General features: G+C 34.0%; 1 protein-coding gene across 3 annotated transcripts in view; it reads left to right on the forward strand.

Moving 5' to 3' along the window:
- LOC124014129 (rho GTPase-activating protein 26-like) overlaps positions 1 to 26177 on the forward strand; it is a 173781-nt gene that overhangs the window by 126005 nt on the left and 21599 nt on the right. For all 3 annotated transcript variants that reach the window (XM_046328875.1, XM_046328882.1, XM_046328866.1), the window contains exon 18: positions 23168 to 23327. In XM_046328875.1, coding sequence (XP_046184831.1) covers positions 23168 to 23327 — 160 coding nt within the window. The remainder of the gene's footprint in view (positions 1 to 23167; positions 23328 to 26177) is intronic.

Genomic DNA, 26177 nt, shown 5'->3' on the forward strand with positions numbered 1-26177 from the left:
GGAATGGGCAGATGTTAGATAATGACAGTGTGTTTATAGGAATGGGCAGATGTTAGATAATGACAGTGTGTTTATATGAATAGGCAGATGTTAGATAATGACAGTGTGTTTATATGAATAGGCAGATGTTAGATAATGACAGTGTGTTTATATGAATAGGCAGATGTTAGATAATGACAGTGTGTTTATATGAATAGGCAGATGTTAGATAATGACAGTGTGTTTATATGAATAGGCAGATGTTAGATAATGACAGTGTTTTTATAGGAATGGGTAGATGTTAGATAATGACAGTGTTTTATATGAATGGATAGATGTTAGATAATGACAGTGTTTTATATGAATAGGCAGATGTTAGATAATGACAGTGTTTTTATAGGAATGGGTAGATGTTAGATAATGACAGTGTTTTATATGAATAGGCAGATGTTAGATAATGACAGTGTTTTTATAGGAATGGGCAGATGTTAGATAATGACAGTGTGTTTATATGAATAGGCAGATGTTAGATAATGACAGTGTGTTTATATGAATAGGCAGATGTTAGATAATGACAGTGTGTTTATATGAATAGGCAGATGTTAGATAATGACAGTGTGTTTATATGAATAGGCAGATGTTAGATAATGACAGTGTTTTTATAGGAATGGGTAGATGTTAGATAATGACAGTGTTTTATATGAATAGGCAGATGTTAGATAATGACAGTGTGTTTATAGGAATGGGCAGATGTTAGATAATGACAGTGTGTTTATAGGAATGGGCAGATGTTAGATAATGACAGTGTGTTTATATGAATAGGCAGATGTTAGATAATGACAGTGTTTTATATGAATGGGCAGATGTTAGATAATGACAGTGTGTTTATATGAATGGATAGATGTTAGATAATGACAGTGTGTTTATAGGAATGGGCAGATGTTAGATAATGACAGTGTGTTTATAGGAATGGGCAGATGTTAGATAATGACAGTGTGTTTATATGAATAGGCAGATGTTAGATAATGACAGTGTGTTTATATGAATAGGCAGATGTTAGATAATGACAGTGTGTTTATATGAATGGATAGATGTTAGATAATGACAGTGTTTTATATGAATAGGCAGATGTTAGATAATGACAGTGTGTTTATATGAATAGGCAGATGTTAGATAATGACAGTGTGTTTATAGGAATGGGCAGATGTTAGATAATGACAGTGTGTTTATAGGAATGGGCAGATGTTAGATAATGACAGTGTGTTTATATGAATAGGCAGATGTTAGATAATGACAGTGTTTTATATGAATGGGCAGATGTTAGATAATGACAGTGTGTTTATATGAATGGATAGATGTTAGATAATGACAGTGTGTTTATAGGAATGGGCAGATGTTAGATAATGACAGTGTGTTTATAGGAATGGGCAGATGTTAGATACCGACAGTGTGTTTATATGAATAGGCAGATGTTAGATAATGACAGTGTGTTTGTATGAATAGGCAGATGTTAGATAATGACAGTGTGTTTATATGAATGGATAGATGTTAGATAATGACAGTGTGTTTATATGAATAGGCAGATGTTAGATAATGACAGTGTTTTATATGAATAGGCAGATGTTAGATAATGACAGTGTTTTATATATGAATAGGCAGATGTTAGATAATGACAGTGTTTTATAGGAATGGGCAGATGTTGGATAATTACAGTGTTTTATATGAATGGGCAGATGTTAGATAATGACAGTGTGTTTATAGGAATGGGCAGATGTTGGATAATTACAGTGTTTTATAGGAATGGATAGATGTTAGATAATGACAGTGTTTTATAGGAATGGGCAGATGTTAGATAATGACAGTGTGTTTATAGGAATGGGCAGATGTTAGATAATGACAGTGTGTTTATAGGAATGGGCAGATGTTAGATAATGACAGTGTGTTTATAGGAATGGGCAGATGTTAGATAATGACAGTGTGTTTATATGAATGGATAGATGTTAGATAATGACAGTGTGTTTATATGAATGGATAGATGTTAGATAATGACAGTGTGTTTATATGAATAGGCAGATGTTAGATAATGACAGTGTGTTTATATGAATGGATAGATGTTAGATAATGACAGTGTGTTTATAGGAATGGGCAGATGTTAGATAATGACAGTGTGTTTATAGGAATGGGCAGATGTTAGATAATGACAGTGTGTTTATATGAATAGGCAGATGTTAGATAATGACAGTGTGTTTATATGAATAGGCAGATGTTAGATAATGACAGTGTGTTTATATGAATAGGCAGATGTTAGATAATGACAGTGTGTTTATATGAATAGGCAGATGTTAGATAATGACAGTGTGTTTATATGAATAGGCAGATGTTAGATAATGACAGTGTTTTTATAGGAATGGGTAGATGTTAGATAATGACAGTGTTTTATATGAATGGATAGATGTTAGATAATGACAGTGTTTTATATGAATAGGCAGATGTTAGATAATGACAGTGTTTTTATAGGAATGGGTAGATGTTAGATAATGACAGTGTTTTATATGAATAGGCAGATGTTAGATAATGACAGTGTTTTTATAGGAATGGGCAGATGTTAGATAATGACAGTGTGTTTATATGAATAGGCAGATGTTAGATAATGACAGTGTGTTTATATGAATAGGCAGATGTTAGATAATGACAGTGTGTTTATATGAATAGGCAGATGTTAGATAATGAGAGTGTGTTTATATGAATAGGCAGATGTTAGATAATGACAGTGTTTTTATAGGAATGGGTAGATGTTGGATAATTACAGTGTTTTATAGGAATGGGCAGATGTTGGATAATTACAGTGTTTTTATAGGACTGGGCAGATGTTGGATAATTACAGTGTGTTATAGGACTGGGCAGATGTTAGATAATGACAGTGTTTTATAGGACTGGGCAGATGTTGGATAATGACAGTGTTTTTATAGGAATGGGCAGATGTTAGATAATGACAGTGTTTTATATGAATGGGTAGATGTTAGATAATGACAGTGTGTTTATAGGAATGGGCAGATGTTAGATAATGACAGTGTTTTATATGAATGGGCAGATGTTAGATAATGACAGTGTTTTATAGGAATGGATAGATGTTAGATAATGACAGTGTTTTATATGAATGGATAGATGTTAGATAATGACAGTGTTTTATATGAATGGATAGATGTTAGATAATGACAGTGTTTTATATGAATGGGCAGATGTTAGATAATGACAGTGTTTTATAGGAATGGATAGATGTTAGATAATGACAGTGTTTTATATGAATGGATAGATGTTAGATAATGACAGTGTGTTTATAGGAATGGGCAGATGTTAGATAATGACAGTGTTTTATATGAATGGGCAAATGTTAGATAATGACAGTGTTTTATATGAATGGGCAGATGTTAGATAATGACAGTGTTTTATATGAATAGGCAGATGTTGGATAATGACAGTGTGTTTATAGGAATGGGCAGATGTTAGATAATGACAGTGTTTTATATGAATAGGCAGATGTTGGATAATGACAGTGTGTTTATAGGAATGGGCAGATGTTAGATAATGACAGTGTGTTTATATGAATGGGTAGATGTTAGATAATGACAGTGTTTTATATGAATAGGCAGATGTTAGATAATGACAGTGTTTTATATGAATAGGCAGATGTTAGATAATGACAGTGTTTTATATGAATAGGCAGATGTTAGATAATGACAGTGTTTTATATGAATAGGCAGATGTTAGATAATGACAGTGTTTTATAGGAATGGGCAGATGTTGGATAATTACAGTGTTTTATATGAATGGGCAGATGTTAGATAATGACAGTGTGTTTATAGGAATGGGCAGATGTTAGATAATGACAGTGTGTTTATAGGAATGGGCAGATGTTAGATAATGACAGTGTGTTTATAGGAATGGGCAGATGTTAGATAATGACAGTGTGTTTATATGAATAGGCAGATGTTAGATAATGACAGTGTGTTTATATGAATAGGCAGATGTTAGATAATGACAGTGTGTTTATAGGAATGGGCAGATGTTAGATAATGACAGTGTGTTTATAGGAATGGGCAGATGTTAGATAATGACAGTGTGTTTATATGAATAGGCAGATGTTAGATAATGACAGTGTTTTATATGAATGGGCAGATGTTAGATAATGACAGTGTGTTTATATGAATGGATAGATGTTAGATAATGACAGTGTGTTTATATGAATAGGCAGATGTTAGATAATGACAGTGTGTTTATATGAATGGATAGATGTTAGATAATGACAGTGTGTTTATAGGAATGGGCAGATGTTAGATAATGACAGTGTGTTTATAGGAATGGGCAGATGTTAGATAATGACAGTGTGTTTATATGAATAGGCAGATGTTAGATAATGACAGTGTGTTTATATGAATAGGCAGATGTTAGATAATGACAGTGTGTTTATATGAATAGGCAGATGTTAGATAATGACAGTGTGTTTATATGAATAGGCAGATGTTAGATAATGACAGTGTGTTTATATGAATAGGCAGATGTTAGATAATGACAGTGTTTTTATAGGAATGGGTAGATGTTAGATAATGACAGTGTTTTATATGAATGGATAGATGTTAGATAATGACAGTGTTTTATATGAATAGGCAGATGTTAGATAATGACAGTGTTTTTATAGGAATGGGTAGATGTTAGATAATGACAGTGTTTTATATGAATAGGCAGATGTTAGATAATGACAGTGTTTTTATAGGAATGGGCAGATGTTAGATAATGACAGTGTGTTTATATGAATAGGCAGATGTTAGATAATGACAGTGTGTTTATATGAATAGGCAGATGTTAGATAATGACAGTGTGTTTATATGAATAGGCAGATGTTAGATAATGACAGTGTGTTTATATGAATAGGCAGATGTTAGATAATGACAGTGTTTTTATAGGAATGGGTAGATGTTAGATAATGACAGTGTTTTATATGAATAGGCAGATGTTAGATAATGACAGTGTGTTTATAGGAATGGGCAGATGTTAGATAATGACAGTGTGTTTATAGGAATGGGCAGATGTTAGATAATGACAGTGTGTTTATATGAATAGGCAGATGTTAGATAATGACAGTGTTTTATATGAATGGGCAGATGTTAGATAATGACAGTGTGTTTATATGAATGGATAGATGTTAGATAATGACAGTGTGTTTATAGGAATGGGCAGATGTTAGATAATGACAGTGTGTTTATAGGAATGGGCAGATGTTAGATAATGACAGTGTGTTTATATGAATAGGCAGATGTTAGATAATGACAGTGTGTTTATATGAATAGGCAGATGTTAGATAATGACAGTGTGTTTATATGAATGGATAGATGTTAGATAATGACAGTGTTTTATATGAATAGGCAGATGTTAGATAATGACAGTGTGTTTATATGAATAGGCAGATGTTAGATAATGACAGTGTGTTTATAGGAATGGGCAGATGTTAGATAATGACAGTGTGTTTATAGGAATGGGCAGATGTTAGATAATGACAGTGTGTTTATATGAATAGGCAGATGTTAGATAATGACAGTGTTTTATATGAATGGGCAGATGTTAGATAATGACAGTGTGTTTATATGAATGGATAGATGTTAGATAATGACAGTGTGTTTATAGGAATGGGCAGATGTTAGATAATGACAGTGTGTTTATAGGAATGGGCAGATGTTAGATACCGACAGTGTGTTTATATGAATAGGCAGATGTTAGATAATGACAGTGTGTTTGTATGAATAGGCAGATGTTAGATAATGACAGTGTGTTTATATGAATGGATAGATGTTAGATAATGACAGTGTGTTTATATGAATAGGCAGATGTTAGATAATGACAGTGTTTTATATGAATAGGCAGATGTTAGATAATGACAGTGTTTTATATGAATAGGCAGATGTTAGATAATGACAGTGTTTTATAGGAATGGGCAGATGTTGGATAATTACAGTGTTTTATATGAATGGGCAGATGTTAGATAATGACAGTGTGTTTATAGGAATGGGCAGATGTTGGATAATTACAGTGTTTTATAGGAATGGATAGATGTTAGATAATGACAGTGTTTTATAGGAATGGGCAGATGTTAGATAATGACAGTGTGTTTATAGGAATGGGCAGATGTTAGATAATGACAGTGTGTTTATAGGAATGGGCAGATGTTAGATAATGACAGTGTGTTTATAGGAATGGGCAGATGTTAGATAATGACAGTGTGTTTATATGAATGGATAGATGTTAGATAATGACAGTGTGTTTATATGAATGGATAGATGTTAGATAATGACAGTGTGTTTATATGAATAGGCAGATGTTAGATAATGACAGTGTGTTTATATGAATGGATAGATGTTAGATAATGACAGTGTGTTTATAGGAATGGGCAGATGTTAGATAATGACAGTGTGTTTATAGGAATGGGCAGATGTTAGATAATGACAGTGTGTTTATATGAATAGGCAGATGTTAGATAATGACAGTGTGTTTATATGAATAGGCAGATGTTAGATAATGACAGTGTGTTTATATGAATAGGCAGATGTTAGATAATGACAGTGTGTTTATATGAATAGGCAGATGTTAGATAATGACAGTGTGTTTATATGAATAGGCAGATGTTAGATAATGACAGTGTTTTTATAGGAATGGGTAGATGTTAGATAATGACAGTGTTTTATATGAATGGATAGATGTTAGATAATGACAGTGTTTTATATGAATAGGCAGATGTTAGATAATGACAGTGTTTTTATAGGAATGGGTAGATGTTAGATAATGACAGTGTTTTATATGAATAGGCAGATGTTAGATAATGACAGTGTTTTTATAGGAATGGGCAGATGTTAGATAATGACAGTGTGTTTATATGAATAGGCAGATGTTAGATAATGACAGTGTGTTTATATGAATAGGCAGATGTTAGATAATGACAGTGTGTTTATATGAATAGGCAGATGTTAGATAATGAGAGTGTGTTTATATGAATAGGCAGATGTTAGATAATGACAGTGTTTTTATAGGAATGGGTAGATGTTAGATAATGACAGTGTGTTTATATGAATGGATAGATGTTAGATAATGACAGTGTGTTTATAGGAATGGGCAGATGTTAGATAATGACAGTGTGTTTATAGGAATGGGCAGATGTTAGATAATGACAGTGTGTTTATATGAATAGGCAGATGTTAGATAATGACAGTGTGTTTATATGAATAGGCAGATGTTAGATAATGACAGTGTGTTTATATGAATGGATAGATGTTAGATAATGACAGTGTTTTATATGAATAGGCAGATGTTAGATAATGACAGTGTGTTTATATGAATAGGCAGATGTTAGATAATGACAGTGTGTTTATAGGAATGGGCAGATGTTAGATAATGACAGTGTGTTTATAGGAATGGGCAGATGTTAGATAATGACAGTGTGTTTATATGAATAGGCAGATGTTAGATAATGACAGTGTTTTATATGAATGGGCAGATGTTAGATAATGACAGTGTGTTTATATGAATGGATAGATGTTAGATAATGACAGTGTGTTTATAGGAATGGGCAGATGTTAGATAATGACAGTGTGTTTATAGGAATGGGCAGATGTTAGATAATGACAGTGTGTTTATATGAATAGGCAGATGTTAGATAATGACAGTGTGTTTATATGAATAGGCAGATGTTAGATAATGACAGTGTGTTTATATGAATGGATAGATGTTAGATAATGACAGTGTTTTATATGAATAGGCAGATGTTAGATAATGACAGTGTGTTTATATGAATAGGCAGATGTTAGATAATGACAGTGTGTTTATATGAATAGGCAGATGTTAGATAATGACAGTGTTTTTATAGGAATGGGCAGATGTTAGATAATGACAGTGTGTTTATAGGAATGGGCAGATGTTAGATAATGACAGTGTGTTTATATGAATAGGCAGATGTTAGATAATGACAGTGTGTTTATATGAATAGGCAGATGTTAGATAATGACAGTGTGTTTATATGAATAGGCAGATGTTAGATAATGACAGTGTGTTTATATGAATAGGCAGATGTTAGATAATGACAGTGTTTTTATAGGAATGGGTAGATGTTAGATAATGACAGTGTTTTATATGAATAGGCAGATGTTAGATAATGACAGTGTTTTATATGAATGGGTAGATGTTAGATAATGACAGTGTGTTTATATGAATAGGCAGATGTTAGATAATGACAGTGTGTTTATATGAATAGGCAGATGTTAGATAATGACAGTGTTTTTATAGGAATGGGTAGATGTTAGATAATGACAGTGTGTTTATATGAATAGGCAGATGTTAGATAATGACAGTGTTTTATATGAATGGGCAGATGTTAGATAATGACAGTGTGTTTATATGAATGGATAGATGTTAGATAATGACAGTGTGTTTATATGAATAGGCAGATGTTAGATAATGACAGTGTGTTTATATGAATGGATAGATGTTAGATAATGACAGTGTGTTTATAGGAATGGGCAGATGTTAGATAATGACAGTGTGTTTATAGGAATGGGCAGATGTTAGATAATGACAGTGTGTTTATATGAATAGGCAGATGTTAGATAATGACAGTGTGTTTATATGAATAGGCAGATGTTAGATAATGACAGTGTGTTTATATGAATAGGCAGATGTTAGATAATGACAGTGTGTTTATATGAATAGGCAGATGTTAGATAATGACAGTGTGTTTATATGAATAGGCAGATGTTAGATAATGACAGTGTTTTTATAGGAATGGGTAGATGTTAGATAATGACAGTGTTTTATATGAATGGATAGATGTTAGATAATGACAGTGTTTTATATGAATAGGCAGATGTTAGATAATGACAGTGTTTTTATAGGAATGGGTAGATGTTAGATAATGACAGTGTTTTATATGAATAGGCAGATGTTAGATAATGACAGTGTTTTTATAGGAATGGGCAGATGTTAGATAATGACAGTGTGTTTATATGAATAGGCAGATGTTAGATAATGACAGTGTGTTTATATGAATAGGCAGATGTTAGATAATGACAGTGTGTTTATATGAATAGGCAGATGTTAGATAATGACAGTGTGTTTATATGAATAGGCAGATGTTAGATAATGACAGTGTTTTTATAGGAATGGGTAGATGTTAGATAATGACAGTGTTTTATATGAATAGGCAGATGTTAGATAATGACAGTGTTTTATATGAATGGGTAGATGTTAGATAATGACAGTGTGTTTATATGAATAGGCAGATGTTAGATAATGAGAGTGTGTTTATATGAATAGGCAGATGTTAGATAATGACAGTGTTTTTATAGGAATGGGTAGATGTTAGATAATGACAGTGTGTTTATATGAATAGGCAGATGTTAGATAATGACAGTGTTTTATATGAATGGGCAGATGTTAGATAATGACAGTGTGTTTATATGAATGGATAGATGTTAGATAATGACAGTGTGTTTATATGAATAGGCAGATGTTAGATAATGACAGTGTGTTTATATGAATGGATAGATGTTAGATAATGACAGTGTGTTTATAGGAATGGGCAGATGTTAGATAATGACAGTGTGTTTATAGGAATGGGCAGATGTTAGATAATGACAGTGTGTTTATATGAATAGGCAGATGTTAGATAATGACAGTGTGTTTATATGAATAGGCAGATGTTAGATAATGACAGTGTGTTTATATGAATAGGCAGATGTTAGATAATGACAGTGTGTTTATATGAATAGGCAGATGTTAGATAATGACAGTGTGTTTATATGAATAGGCAGATGTTAGATAATGACAGTGTTTTTATAGGAATGGGTAGATGTTAGATAATGACAGTGTTTTATATGAATGGATAGATGTTAGATAATGACAGTGTTTTATATGAATAGGCAGATGTTAGATAATGACAGTGTTTTTATAGGAATGGGTAGATGTTAGATAATGACAGTGTTTTATATGAATAGGCAGATGTTAGATAATGACAGTGTTTTTATAGGAATGGGCAGATGTTAGATAATGACAGTGTGTTTATATGAATAGGCAGATGTTAGATAATGACAGTGTGTTTATATGAATAGGCAGATGTTAGATAATGACAGTGTGTTTATATGAATAGGCAGATGTTAGATAATGAGAGTGTGTTTATATGAATAGGCAGATGTTAGATAATGACAGTGTTTTTATAGGAATGGGTAGATGTTAGATAATGACAGTGTGTTTATATGAATGGATAGATGTTAGATAATGACAGTGTGTTTATAGGAATGGGCAGATGTTAGATAATGACAGTGTGTTTATAGGAATGGGCAGATGTTAGATAATGACAGTGTGTTTATATGAATAGGCAGATGTTAGATAATGACAGTGTGTTTATATGAATAGGCAGATGTTAGATAATGACAGTGTGTTTATATGAATGGATAGATGTTAGATAATGACAGTGTTTTATATGAATAGGCAGATGTTAGATAATGACAGTGTGTTTATATGAATAGGCAGATGTTAGATAATGACAGTGTGTTTATAGGAATGGGCAGATGTTAGATAATGACAGTGTGTTTATAGGAATGGGCAGATGTTAGATAATGACAGTGTGTTTATATGAATAGGCAGATGTTAGATAATGACAGTGTTTTATATGAATGGGCAGATGTTAGATAATGACAGTGTGTTTATATGAATGGATAGATGTTAGATAATGACAGTGTGTTTATAGGAATGGGCAGATGTTAGATAATGACAGTGTGTTTATAGGAATGGGCAGATGTTAGATAATGACAGTGTGTTTATATGAATAGGCAGATGTTAGATAATGACAGTGTGTTTATATGAATAGGCAGATGTTAGATAATGACAGTGTGTTTATATGAATGGATAGATGTTAGATAATGACAGTGTTTTATATGAATAGGCAGATGTTAGATAATGACAGTGTGTTTATATGAATAGGCAGATGTTAGATAATGACAGTGTGTTTATATGAATAGGCAGATGTTAGATAATGACAGTGTTTTTATAGGAATGGGCAGATGTTAGATAATGACAGTGTGTTTATAGGAATGGGCAGATGTTAGATAATGACAGTGTGTTTATATGAATAGGCAGATGTTAGATAATGACAGTGTGTTTATATGAATAGGCAGATGTTAGATAATGACAGTGTGTTTATATGAATAGGCAGATGTTAGATAATGACAGTGTGTTTATATGAATAGGCAGATGTTAGATAATGACAGTGTTTTTATAGGAATGGGTAGATGTTAGATAATGACAGTGTTTTATATGAATAGGCAGATGTTAGATAATGACAGTGTTTTATATGAATGGGTAGATGTTAGATAATGACAGTGTTTTATATGAAGGGGTAGATGTTAGATAATGACAGTGTGTTTATAGGAATGGGCAGATGTTAGATAATGACAGTGTGTTTATATGAATGGGTAGATGTTAGATAATGACAGTGTTTTATATGAATAGGCAGATGTTAGATAATGACAGTGTTTTATATGAATAGGCAGATGTTAGATAATGACAGTGTTTTATATGAATAGGCAGATGTTAGATAATGACAGTGTTTTATATGAATAGGCAGATGTTAGATAATGACAGTGTTTTATAGGAATGGGCAGATGTTGGATAATTACAGTGTTTTATATGAATGGGCAGATGTTAGATAATGACAGTGTGTTTATAGGAATGGGCAGATGTTGGATAATTACAGTGTTTTATAGGAATGGATAGATGTTAGATAATGACAGTGTTTTATAGGAATGGGCAGATGTTAGATAATGACAGTGTGTTTATAGGAATGGGCAGATGTTAGATAATGACAGTGTGTTTATAGGAATGGGCAGATGTTAGATAATGACAGTGTGTTTATAGGAATGGGCAGATGTTAGATAATGACAGTGTGTTTATATGAATGGATAGATGTTAGATAATGACAGTGTGTTTATATGAATGGATAGATGTTAGATAATGACAGTGTGTTTATATGAATAGGCAGATGTTAGATAATGACAGTGTGTTTATATGAATGGATAGATGTTAGATAATGACAGTGTGTTTATAGGAATGGGCAGATGTTAGATAATGACAGTGTGTTTATAGGAATGGGCAGATGTTAGATAATGACAGTGTGTTTATATGAATAGGCAGATGTTAGATAATGACAGTGTGTTTATATGAATAGGCAGATGTTAGATAATGACAGTGTGTTTATATGAATAGGCAGATGTTAGATAATGACAGTGTGTTTATATGAATAGGCAGATGTTAGATAATGACAGTGTGTTTATATGAATAGGCAGATGTTAGATAATGACAGTGTTTTTATAGGAATGGGTAGATGTTAGATAATGACAGTGTTTTATATGAATGGATAGATGTTAGATAATGACAGTGTTTTATATGAATAGGCAGATGTTAGATAATGACAGTGTTTTTATAGGAATGGGTAGATGTTAGATAATGACAGTGTTTTATATGAATAGGCAGATGTTAGATAATGACAGTGTTTTTATAGGAATGGGCAGATGTTAGATAATGACAGTGTGTTTATATGAATAGGCAGATGTTAGATAATGACAGTGTGTTTATATGAATAGGCAGATGTTAGATAATGACAGTGTGTTTATATGAATAGGCAGATGTTAGATAATGACAGTGTGTTTATATGAATAGGCAGATGTTAGATAATGACAGTGTTTTTATAGGAATGGGTAGATGTTAGATAATGACAGTGTTTTATATGAATAGGCAGATGTTAGATAATGACAGTGTGTTTATAGGAATGGGCAGATGTTAGATAATGACAGTGTGTTTATAGGAATGGGCAGATGTTAGATAATGACAGTGTGTTTATATGAATAGGCAGATGTTAGATAATGACAGTGTTTTATATGAATGGGCAGATGTTAGATAATGACAGTGTGTTTATATGAATGGATAGATGTTAGATAATGACAGTGTGTTTATAGGAATGGGCAGATGTTAGATAATGACAGTGTGTTTATAGGAATGGGCAGATGTTAGATAATGACAGTGTGTTTATATGAATAGGCAGATGTTAGATAATGACAGTGTGTTTATATGAATAGGCAGATGTTAGATAATGACAGTGTGTTTATATGAATGGATAGATGTTAGATAATGACAGTGTTTTATATGAATAGGCAGATGTTAGATAATGACAGTGTGTTTATATGAATAGGCAGATGTTAGATAATGACAGTGTGTTTATAGGAATGGGCAGATGTTAGATAATGACAGTGTGTTTATAGGAATGGGCAGATGTTAGATAATGACAGTGTGTTTATATGAATAGGCAGATGTTAGATAATGACAGTGTGTTTATATGAATAGGCAGATGTTAGATAATGACAGTGTGTTTATATGAATAGGCAGATGTTAGATAATGACAGTGTGTTTATATGAATAGGCAGATGTTAGATAATGACAGTGTTTTATATGAATGGATAGATGTTAGATAATGACAGTGTTTTATATGAATGGATAGATGTTAGATAATGACAGTGTTTTATATGAATGGATAGATGTTAGATAATGACAGTGTTTTATATGAATGGATAGATGTTAGATAATGACAGTGTTTTATATGAATGGATAGATGTTAGATAATGACAGTGTTTTATATGAATGGATAGATGTTAGATAATGACAGTGTTTTATATGAATGGATAGATGTTAGATAATGACAGTGTTTTATATGAATAGGCAGATGTTAGATAATGACAGTGTTTTATATGAATAGGCAGATGTTAGATAATGACAGTGTTTTATATGAATAGGCAGATGTTAAATAATGACAGTGTTTTATATGAATAGGCAGATGTTAGATAATGACAGTGTTTTATAGGAATGGGCAGATGTTGGATAATTACAGTGTTTTATATGAATGGGCAGATGTTAGATAATGACAGTGTGTTTATAGGAATGGGCAGATGTTGGATAATTACAGTGTTTTATAGGAATGGATAGATGTTAGATAATGACAGTGTTTTATAGGAATGGGCAGATGTTAGATAATGACAGTGTTTTTATAGGAATGGGCAGATGTTAGATAATGACAGTGTGTTTATATGAATAGGCAGATGTTAGATAATGACAGTGTGTTTATATGAATAGGCAGATGTTAGATAATGACAGTGTGTTTATATGAATAGGCAGATGTTAGATAATGAGAGTGTGTTTATATGAATAGGCAGATGTTAGATAATGACAGTGTTTTTATAGGAATGGGTAGATGTTAGATAATGACAGTGTGTTTATATGAATGGATAGATGTTAGATAATGACAGTGTGTTTATAGGAATGGGCAGATGTTAGATAATGACAGTGTGTTTATTGGAATGGGCAGATGTTAGATAATGACAGTGTGTTTATATGAATAGGCAGATGTTAGATAATGACAGTGTGTTTATATGAATAGGCAGATGTTAGATAATGACAGTGTGTTTATATGAATGGATAGATGTTAGATAATGACAGTGTTTTATATGAATAGGCAGATGTTAGATAATGACAGTGTGTTTATATGAATAGGCAGATGTTAGATAATGACAGTGTGTTTATAGGAATGGGCAGATGTTAGATAATGACAGTGTGTTTATAGGAATGGGCAGATGTTAGATAATGACAGTGTGTTTATATGAATAGGCAGATGTTAGATAATGACAGTGTTTTATATGAATGGGCAGATGTTAGATAATGACAGTGTGTTTATATGAATGGATAGATGTTAGATAATGACAGTGTGTTTATAGGAATGGGCAGATGTTAGATAATGACAGTGTGTTTATAGGAATGGGCAGATGTTAGATAATGACAGTGTGTTTATATGAATAGGCAGATGTTAGATAATGACAGTGTGTTTATATGAATAGGCAGATGTTAGATAATGACAGTGTGTTTATATGAATGGATAGATGTTAGATAATGACAGTGTTTTATATGAATAGGCAGATGTTAGATAATGACAGTGTGTTTATATGAATAGGCAGATGTTAGATAATGACAGTGTGTTTATATGAATAGGCAGATGTTAGATAATGACAGTGTTTTTATAGGAATGGGCAGATGTTAGATAATGACAGTGTGTTTATAGGAATGGGCAGATGTTAGATAATGACAGTGTGTTTATATGAATAGGCAGATGTTAGATAATGACAGTGTGTTTATATGAATAGGCAGATGTTAGATAATGACAGTGTGTTTATATGAATAGGCAGATGTTAGATAATGACAGTGTGTTTATATGAATAGGCAGATGTTAGATAATGACAGTGTTTTTATAGGAATGGGTAGATGTTAGATAATGACAGTGTTTTATATGAATAGGCAGATGTTAGATAATGACAGTGTTTTATATGAATGGGTAGATGTTAGATAATGACAGTGTTTTATATGAAGGGGTAGATGTTAGATAATGACAGTGTGTTTATAGGAATGGGCAGATGTTAGATAATGACAGTGTGTTTATATGAATGGGTAGATGTTAGATAATGACAGTGTTTTATATGAATAGGCAGATGTTAGATAATGACAGTGTTTTATATGAATAGGCAGATGTTAGATAATGACAGTGTTTTATATGAATAGGCAGATGTTAGATAATGACAGTGTTTTATATGAATAGGCAGATGTTAGATAATGACAGTGTTTTATAGGAATGGGCAGATGTTGGATAATTACAGTGTTTTATATGAATGGGCAGATGTTAGATAATGACAGTGTGTTTATAGGAATGGGCAGATGTTGGATAATTACAGTGTTTTATAGGAATGGATAGATGTTAGATAATGACAGTGTTTTATAGGAATGGGCAGATGTTAGATAATGACAGTGTGTTTATAGGAATGGGCAGATGTTAGATAATGACAGTGTGTTTATAGGAATGGGCAGATGTTAGATAATGACAGTGTGTTTATAGGAATGGGCAGATGTTAGATAATGACAGTGTGTTTATATGAATGGATAGATGTTAGATAATGACAGTGTGTTTATATGAATGGATAGATGTTAGATAATGACAGTGTGTTTATATGAATAGGCAGATGTTAGATAATGACAGTGTGTTTATATGAATGGATAGATGTTAGATAATGACAGTGTGTTTATAGGAATGGGCAGATGTTAGATAATGACAGTGTGTTTATAGGAATGGGCAGATGTTAGATAATGACAGTGTGTTTATATGAATAGGCAGATGTTAGATAATGACAGTGTGTTTATATGAATAGGCAGATGTTAGATAATGACAGTGTGTTTATATGAATAGGCAGATGTTAGATAATGACAGTGTGTTTATATGAATAGGCAGATGTTAGATAATGACAGTGTGTTTATATGAATAGGCAGATGTTAGATAATGACAGTGTTTTTATAGGAATGGGTAGATGTTAGATAATGACAGTGTTTTATATGAATGGATAGATGTTAGATAATGACAGTGTTTTATATGAATAGGCAGATGTTAGATAATGACAGTGTTTTTATAGGAATGGGTAGATGTTAGATAATGACAGTGTTTTATATGAATAGGCAGATGTTAGATAATGACAGTGTTTTTATAGGAATGGGCAGATGTTAGATAATGACAGTGTGTTTATATGAATAGGCAGATGTTAGATAATGACAGTGTGTTTATATGAATAGGCAGATGTTAGATAATGACAGTGTGTTTATATGAATAGGCAGATGTTAGATAATGACAGTGTGTTTATATGAATAGGCAGATGTTAGATAATGACAGTGTTTTTATAGGAATGGGTAGATGTTAGATAATGACAGTGTTTTATATGAATAGGCAGATGTTAGATAATGACAGTGTGTTTATAGGAATGGGCAGATGTTAGATAATGACAGTGTGTTTATAGGAATGGGCAGATGTTAGATAATGACAGTGTGTTTATATGAATAGGCAGATGTTAGATAATGACAGTGTTTTATATGAATGGGCAGATGTTAGATAATGACAGTGTGTTTATATGAATGGATAGATGTTAGATAATGACAGTGTGTTTATAGGAATGGGCAGATGTTAGATAATGACAGTGTGTTTATAGGAATGGGCAGATGTTAGATAATGACAGTGTGTTTATATGAATAGGCAGATGTTAGATAATGACAGTGTGTTTATATGAATAGGCAGATGTTAGATAATGACAGTGTGTTTATTGAATGGATAGATGTTAGATAATGACAGTGTTTTATATGAATAGGCAGATGTTAGATAATGACAGTGTGTTTATATGAATAGGCAGATGTTAGATAATGACAGTGTGTTTATAGGAATGGGCAGATGTTAGATAATGACAGTGTGTTTATAGGAATGGGCAGATGTTAGATAATGACAGTGTGTTTATATGAATAGGCAGATGTTAGATAATGACAGTGTGTTTATATGAATAGGCAGATGTTAGATAATGACAGTGTGTTTATATGAATAGGCAGATGTTAGATAATGACAGTGTGTTTATATGAATAGGCAGATGTTAGATAATGACAGTGTGTTTATATGAATGGATAGATGTTAGATAGTGACAGTGTTTTATAGGAATGGGCAGATGTTGGATAATTACAGTGTTTTATATGAATGGGCAGATGTTAGATAATGACAGTGTGTTTATAGGAATGGGCAGATGTTGGATAATTACAGTGTTTTATAGGAATGGATAGATGTTAGATAATGACAGTGTTTTATAGGAATGGGCAGATGTTAGATAATGACAGTGTGTTTATAGGAATGGGCAGATGTTAGATAATGACAGTGTGTTTATAGGAATGGGCAGATGTTAGATAATGACAGTGTGTTTATAGGAATGGGCAGATGTTAGATAATGACAGTGTGTTTATATGAATAGGCAGATGTTAGATAATGACAGTGTGTTTATATGAATAGGCAGATGTTAGATAATGACAGTGTGTTTATATGAATGGATAGATGTTAGATAGTGACAGTGTGTTTATAGGAATGGGCAGATGTTAGATAATGACAGTGTGCTTATAGGAATGGGCAGATGTTAGATAATGACAGTGTGTTTATAGGAATGGGCAGATGTTAGATAATGACAGTGTGTTTATATGAATAGGCAGATGTTAGATAATGACAGTGTTTTTATAGGAATGGGTAGATGTTAGATAATGACAGTGTTTTATATGAATGGATATATGTTAGATAATGACAGTGTTTTATATGAATAGGCAGATGTTAGATAATGACAGTGTTTTTATAGGAATGGGTAGATGTTAGATAATGACAGTGTTTTATATGAATAGGCAGATGTTAGATAATGACAGTGTTTTTATAGGAATGGGCAGATGTTAGATAATGACAGTGTTTTATATGAATAGGCAGATGTTAGATAATGACAGTGTTTTTATATGAATAGGCAGATGTTAGATAATGACAGTGTTTTATATGAATGGGCAGATGTTGGATAATGACAGTGTGTTTATAGGAATGGATAGATGTTAGATAATGACAGTGTGTTTATATGAATAGGCAGATGTTAGATAATGACAGTGTTTTTATAGGAATGGGTAGATGTTAGATAATGACAGTGTTTTATATGAATGGATAGATGTTAGATAATGACAGTGTTTTATATGAATAGGCAGATGTTAGATAATGACAGTGTTTTTATAGGAATGGGTAGATGTTAGATAATGACAGTGTTTTATATGAATAGGCAGATGTTAGATAATGACAGTGTTTTTATAGGAATGGGCAGATGTTAGATAATGACAGTGTGTTTATATGAATAGGCAGATGTTAGATAATGACAGTGTGTTTATATGAATAGGCAGATGTTAGATAATGACAGTGTGTTTATATGAATAGGCAGATGTTAGATAATGACAGTGTGTTTATATGAATAGGCAGATGTTAGATAATGACAGTGTTTTTATAGGAATGGGTAGATGTTAGATAATGACAGTGTTTTATATGAATAGGCAGATGTTAGATAATGACAGTGTGTTTATAGGAATGGGCAGATGTTAGATAATGACAGTGTGTTTATAGGAATGGGCAGATGTTAGATAATGACAGTGTGTTTATATGAATAGGCAGATGTTAGATAATGACAGTGTTTTATATGAATGGGCAGATGTTAGATAATGACAGTGTGTTTATATGAATGGATAGATGTTAGATAATGACAGTGTGTTTATAGGAATGGGCAGATGTTAGATAATGACAGTGTGTTTATAGGAATGGGCAGATGTTAGATAATGACAGTGTGTTTATATGAATAGGCAGATGTTAGATAATGACAGTGTGTTTATATGAATAGGCAGATGTTAGATAATGACAGTGTGTTTATATGAATGGATAGATGTTAGATAATGACAGTGTTTTATATGAATAGGCAGATGTTAGATAATGACAGTGTGTTTATATGAATAGGCAGATGTTAGATAATGACAGTGTGTTTATAGGAATGGGCAGATGTTAGATAATGACAGTGTGTTTATAGGAATGGGCAGATGTTAGATAATGACAGTGTGTTTATATGAATAGGCAGATGTTAGATAATGACAGTGTGTTTATATGAATAGGCAGATGTTAGATAATGACAGTGTGTTTATATGAATAGGCAGATGTTAGATAATGACAGTGTGTTTATATGAATAGGCAGATGTTAGATAATGACAGTGTGTTTATATGAATGGATAGATGTTAGATAGTGACAGTGTTTTATAGGAATGGGCAGATGTTGGATAATTACAGTGTTTTATATGAATGGGCAGATGTTAGATAATGACAGTGTGTTTATAGGAATGGGCAGATGTTGGATAATTACAGTGTTTTATAGGAATGGATAGATGTTAGATAATGACAGTGTTTTATAGGAATGGGCAGATGTTAGATAATGACAGTGTGTTTATAGGAATGGGCAGATGTTAGATAATGACAGTGTGTTTATAGGAATGGGCAGATGTTAGATAATGACAGTGTGTTTATAGGAATGGGCAGATGTTAGATAATGACAGTGTGTTTATATGAATAGGCAGATGTTAGATAATGACAGTGTGTTTATATGAATAGGCAGATGTTAGATAATGACAGTGTGTTTATATGAATGGATAGATGTTAGATAGTGACAGTGTGTTTATAGGAATGGGCAGATGTTAGATAATGACAGTGTGCTTATAGGAATGGGCAGATGTTAGATAATGACAGTGTGTTTATAGGAATGGGCAGATGTTAGATAATGACAGTGTGTTTATATGAATAGGCAGATGTTAGATAATGACAGTGTTTTTATAGGAATGGGTAGATGTTAGATAATGACAGTGTTTTATATGAATGGATATATGTTAGATAATGACAGTGTTTTATATGAATAGGCAGATGTTAGATAATGACAGTGTTTTTATAGGAATGGGTAGATGTTAGATAATGACAGTGTTTTATATGAATAGGCAGATGTTAGATAATGACAGTGTTTTTATAGGAATGGGCAGATGTTAGATAATGACAGTGTTTTATATGAATAGGCAGATGTTAGATAATGACAGTGTTTTTATATGAATAGGCAGATGTTAGATAATGACAGTGTTTTATATGAATGGGCAGATGTTGGATAATGACAGTGTGTTTATAGGAATGGATAGATGTTAGATAATGACAGTGTTTTATATGAATGGATAGATGTTAGATAATGACAGTGTTTTATATGAATGGATAGGATGTTAGATAATGACAGTGTTTTATATGAATAGGCAGTTAGATAATGACAGTGTTTTATATGAATAGGCAGATGTTAGATAATGACAGTGTTTTATATGAATAGGCAGATGTTGGATAATGACAGTGTGTTTATAGGAATGGGCAGATGTTAGATAATGACAGTGTGTTTATATGAATAGGCAGATGTTAGATAATGACAGTGTGTTTATAGGAATGGGCAGATGTTAGATAATGACAGTGTTTTATATGAAGGGGTAGATGTTAGATAATGACAGTGTTTTATATGAAGGGGTAGATGTTAGATAATGACAGTGTGTTTATAGGAATGGGCAGATGTTAGATAATGACAGTGTTTTATATGAAGGGGTAGATGTTAGATAATGACAGTGTTTTATATGAATAGGCAGATGTTAGATAATGACAGTGTGTTTATAGGAATGGGCAGATGTTAGATAATGACAGTGTGTTTATATGAATAGGCAGATGTTAGATAATGACAGTGTTTTATATGAATAGGCAGATGTTAGATAATGACAGTGTGTTTATAGGAATGGGCAGATGTTAGATAATGACAGTGTGTTTATATGAATAGGCAGATGTTAGATAATGACAGTGTTTTATATGAATAGGCAGTTAGATAATGACAGTGTTTGACCCCAGCTAAAAGAAGGGCTTAACTTGGTTGGCATGTGCACTATGATGCATCTGGGTTGTTCCATCGATTTGCTGCCTTTTGAGAAGTGGAACTTTGTAAAACAATTATAGAAAAATCATTCCACCTCATTTTAACATTCTGTCATAAAGAGCACATGTTCAACTTCATCAAAAGATATAGTACCTGTCGGAGGCCCAGTGTTGTGTTTTATATCATACTGTATAGCAGCTGATGAAACTAACACTGTAAAAGTGAGAGAATAAAATGTGATCAGTGTTATTTCCTCATAGCTGGTTGAAAATATAGTCTACACAGCATTTTCCGATCAGCAGGTTTGCGTGGGCGGGAGTTTGGGTTTTTCTATGGTGACATCACCATACGGTAAATGGGTTAATAGACCAATAACGAAGAGAGTACCAAACCTGCCAGTTTTTCCCTCCCCACTCAGACAACTCCCAGACACTAATAGCAAAATTCTTGCTTGGGAAACAGTTTTTTGCTTTAAAACTATTTATGCCCATTTGAATGGAAATCTATTACAGTAAGGTACTTAATTGTTACACAGAAACTCCATGATATTGATATAGAAACTGCTGCATTGGGTCTTTATAAAGTAACATGGTTGACGATTTCTTCTTAAATCACCCATAAATTCCCACGTGACAGGGGGAATGGAAGCTTGTTTTGTGCAACAGGGAGTGGCAATTGAATGCAAACTTCACAACATTTTTTAAATTGTTCCAACATTTTCAAGCCTGTCTGTCTACGGGTAACAGGGTTGACGTGTTACGTTCTACCTGCTCAGTTTCCCACCACAAAACACCTGAAAATGACAAACTCTATGATTTGACTATTAGATGTTTAAAGTTCCACCATATTAAAACAAGAGTTCAGTTCACGTAACAGGGTTGACCTTAAAATGAGGGACAGACGGAAATGAATCACTAGCCACATGAAATAAATAATGATCTTCAGAAATGACTGTCGAAGCAACAAAAATAACTAAGGCTGAATTAAGGGGGTTTGTATCTTCCTGGAAGTGACACAGGGTGACGGAGGGCACTTTAACAAGCCTTTATTCATATTCATAAAACATCTGATTTATTGCATTTTCCATGTGGCCTATATTAAAGGGCGCTTCATTTAATATAACAGCCTTTTAAAATTCAATATTGGTGCACAATTTCTATTTAAAATATGAAAGGGACACAAAAGGCAGTCATTTCGTGGAACGACCCAGCAGGGTCACTCAGGAAGTAGCAACACCATGCAACACTAACTCTGGACAGGGCCAAAGAGAAAATTCATTTTTTTAATGGAGTTTAGCTGATATCAGCAGTGCAAAACTCCCATTTGCAATTTTACTTTGATTGGGAAGAATGTGTGCCCTCAATATGAATGCCAGCCAACTGGCATTAGTGAGATGTGTCACAATTAATCAATGATTTATACTGCAAACCAAATGGAACCCTATTCTTTTATAGCACACTAGCAGGACACATCTTTAAAGTGCGGCAGGTAGCCTAGCGGTTAAGAGTATTGGGCCAATAACAGAATGGTTGCTGGTTCGAATCCCCGAGCTGACTAGGTGAAAAATCGGGCGATGTACCCTTGAGCAAGACATTTCACTCTAACTGCTCATGTAAGTCTCTCTAGATAAGAGCGGCTGCTAAAAGACTAAAATGTAAAAGTAAAGTCTCACACATCTTTCCTCGCTCCCCCCCACCCTTACCTCACGACCTCCCCAGTGTGGCCAATCACCACCAGCAGAACCTGATGACTGTGGCTAACCTGGGGGTGGTGTTCGGCCCAACTCTGCTGAGGCCGCAGGAAGAGACTGTGGCAGCCATCATGGACATCAAGTTCCAGAACATCGTGGTGGAGATCCTCATCGAGAACCACGAGAGGGTGAGTCAGTCAGTGAGGGGTCTCTGAGAGAGAAGTTCTGTTCAACACAATCCAACACCTTATCTTATCACTCTTACCTGGATGACAGGGTTCGTCTCCAAGTCCCACATTGGCCCCTGGCAGATAATGGGCCTGAGGGAGGGAGAGACCAGAACTGTAATCTGGTTAACCAGGGTGGAGGAGTATTTATCACAAAGTGTGTCTGTGAAAACTAATGATCCACTTTTACTTGAGCAGCGATTGATTCTGAGATTCATCTGCCCCAGACTTTTGATTTAATTATCTGAATGGAATGAGAGAAATGTTGTCAGAGGAATGGAGAACACCGTGTTGGGAAAATAAGCATCCTTGTCATAATGCTGATAACATTTCTGAATAACTGAAGCATTATGAGAGTGGCATGGTATTAAGTATGTGGACACTCTCTTCGTTATTGAAGAGCTCAGTGACTTTCAACGTGGCACCGTCATACACTACATCCCCAAAAGGATATGGACATCGACCCGTCAAACATATCGTTCCAAAATCATGGACTTCCTATGATGGTGCCACGTTGAAAGTCACTGAGCTCTTCAGTAAGGCAATTCTACTGCTAATGTTTGTCTATGGAGATTGGCTGTGTGCTCTATTGTATATACCTGTCAGCAACAGGTGTGGCTGAAATAGCCGAATCCACTAATTTGAAGGTGTGTCCACATACTTCTGTATATATAGTGTAGGATGCCACCTTTCCAAGTCAGTTAGTCAAATTTCTGCCCTGCTAGCAGCTTCCCCGGGACCACTGTAAGTGATGTTATTGTGAAGTGGAAACGTCTAGGAGCAACAACGGCTCAGCCATGAAGTGGTAGGCCACACAAGCTCACAGAACGGGACCACCGAGTGCTGATGCGCGTTGCGCGCATAAATTGTCTGTCCTCGGATGCAACACTCACTACCGAGTTCCAAACTGCCTCTGGAAGAAACATCAGCACAACAACTGTTTGCCGGGAGCTTCATGAAATGTTTTTCCATGGCCGAACAGCTGCACACAAGCCTAAGATCACCATGCGCAATGCCAAGCTTCGACTGGAATGGTGTAAAGCTCGCCGCCGTTGGACACTGGAGCAGTGGAAACACGTTCTCTGGAGTGATGAATCACGCTTCACCATCTGGCAGTTTGACGGACGAATCTGGGTTTGGATGAGCCAGGAGAATGGTACCTGCCCAAATGAATAGTGCTAAAGTTTGTTGGTGGAGAAGGAATAATGCTCTGGGGCTGTTTTTCATGGTTCGGGCTAGGCCCCTTACGTCCAGTGAAGGGAAGTATTAGCACTACGGCATACAATGACATTCTAGATGAATCTGTGCTTCCAATGTGGCAACAGTTTTGGGAAGGCCCTTGTTTCAGTATGACAATGCCCCCTTGCACAAAGTGAGGTCCAAACAGAAATGATTTGTCGAGGTCCGTGTGAAAGAACTGTCGTGCCTTTGGCTATGCTGGATTAAGTGATATGATATGCTATTCTATAAAATAATTTCTCCGTAATTAATATTACCTGATTGAGCTAATCATGTAAATGTAATTAACTAGAGAGCACCACAAAATAATATTTATAGAGCTGTTATCTTCTGAATAAACTCTTAAAGACCTAGTAATATTTTACATCAATAGCAGTCGATATTAATCTTCACCTTAATTCAGTCTCATCTGAAAGTAGTAAATTCTTGAGTATCTGCATGAACCCTGGCTAACAAGTTGAGTCAGCAATACAAAATTGGGTTTAATTATTTATTTACTAAATACCTAACTAATCACACAGAATTACACATACACATAATTAATCATAACTTGATTACAAATTACGTCATAAAGGAAAACGTCCCTAGCGGGTGGAACAGATATGACAGCTTGTTACACAAAAGAAAAGGGGCTGGGTTTGAGTGAAAGAGCGGGAAGACTGAGTAACAAAGGAAAAAGCTTTGCTATCGTAAATACAGTATCTTATGCATTCTAAATTACCGCCCATTTGGAAAAGGAAAATGTAATAAATATTTCAGTTGCGCTTCAGTAGGTTGGTGGTAGATGGAAGGCCGTGTTGCCAAACCGAGTCTTTTGTCCTTTGAAGAATGTCTCTGGTGGTCAATTGGATACTTTGTAGTAATGTCGTTGTGTGATAGACGGCATACTCTGTCTGTTCCTTCCTAACCCTCGTTTGCAGCTGCTGTTGCTAACTCAACGTCTAGGAGGTATCACTTCTGTAGTGCATAAGAGTTCAAATTTCATACCATTTGCAACCAAAACTCACGCTGATGTTGGCTTTGTTTTGTAGTTATTATCTGAACCATTCTGACATCGGACCGTCGTCCTCAAATCCTCGGAACAGGAGGTTACATTTTCGTCAAGACTTTATATAGTGGAGCGAGAAGGGTGTGTCTGAAAAGTTTTATATGTCTCTTCACAGGGGCGGGCCACTGATTGAGCAGAGCCCTAACCTTATTTAAACCCAATTCTCACATTTTAGAAGCTGAAATCACATTTCATCCCATCACGAATAATTTCATATTCAAACATTTAAATTGAACAACAATTCCATGTGAATCCGATACCTCTGATGTGTAGACTTTACACTGTAGAGTTTATGTCATCTTATCGTTGATGAGAATGTCTCAGATGACAAGCGAACTGACATCATATTCATTAAGTACCACCGCATATGTTCAATTGGTCGGATTACCAGAATATAGTTAATTTCCCCCCACATTCTGACGTTCCCAGACCAACTCCATATTAATGTAAGTTTATTTAGCCATGGGTGGGTACCTTTAGTCAGTGTACAGTATGGGAAGGTTGATTATGCCAGTGCTGTGTGT

This window comes from Oncorhynchus gorbuscha, linkage group LG02 (genome assembly GCF_021184085.1).
Source record: "Oncorhynchus gorbuscha isolate QuinsamMale2020 ecotype Even-year linkage group LG02, OgorEven_v1.0, whole genome shotgun sequence".
NCBI classification, from domain to species: domain Eukaryota; kingdom Metazoa; phylum Chordata; class Actinopteri; order Salmoniformes; family Salmonidae; genus Oncorhynchus; species Oncorhynchus gorbuscha.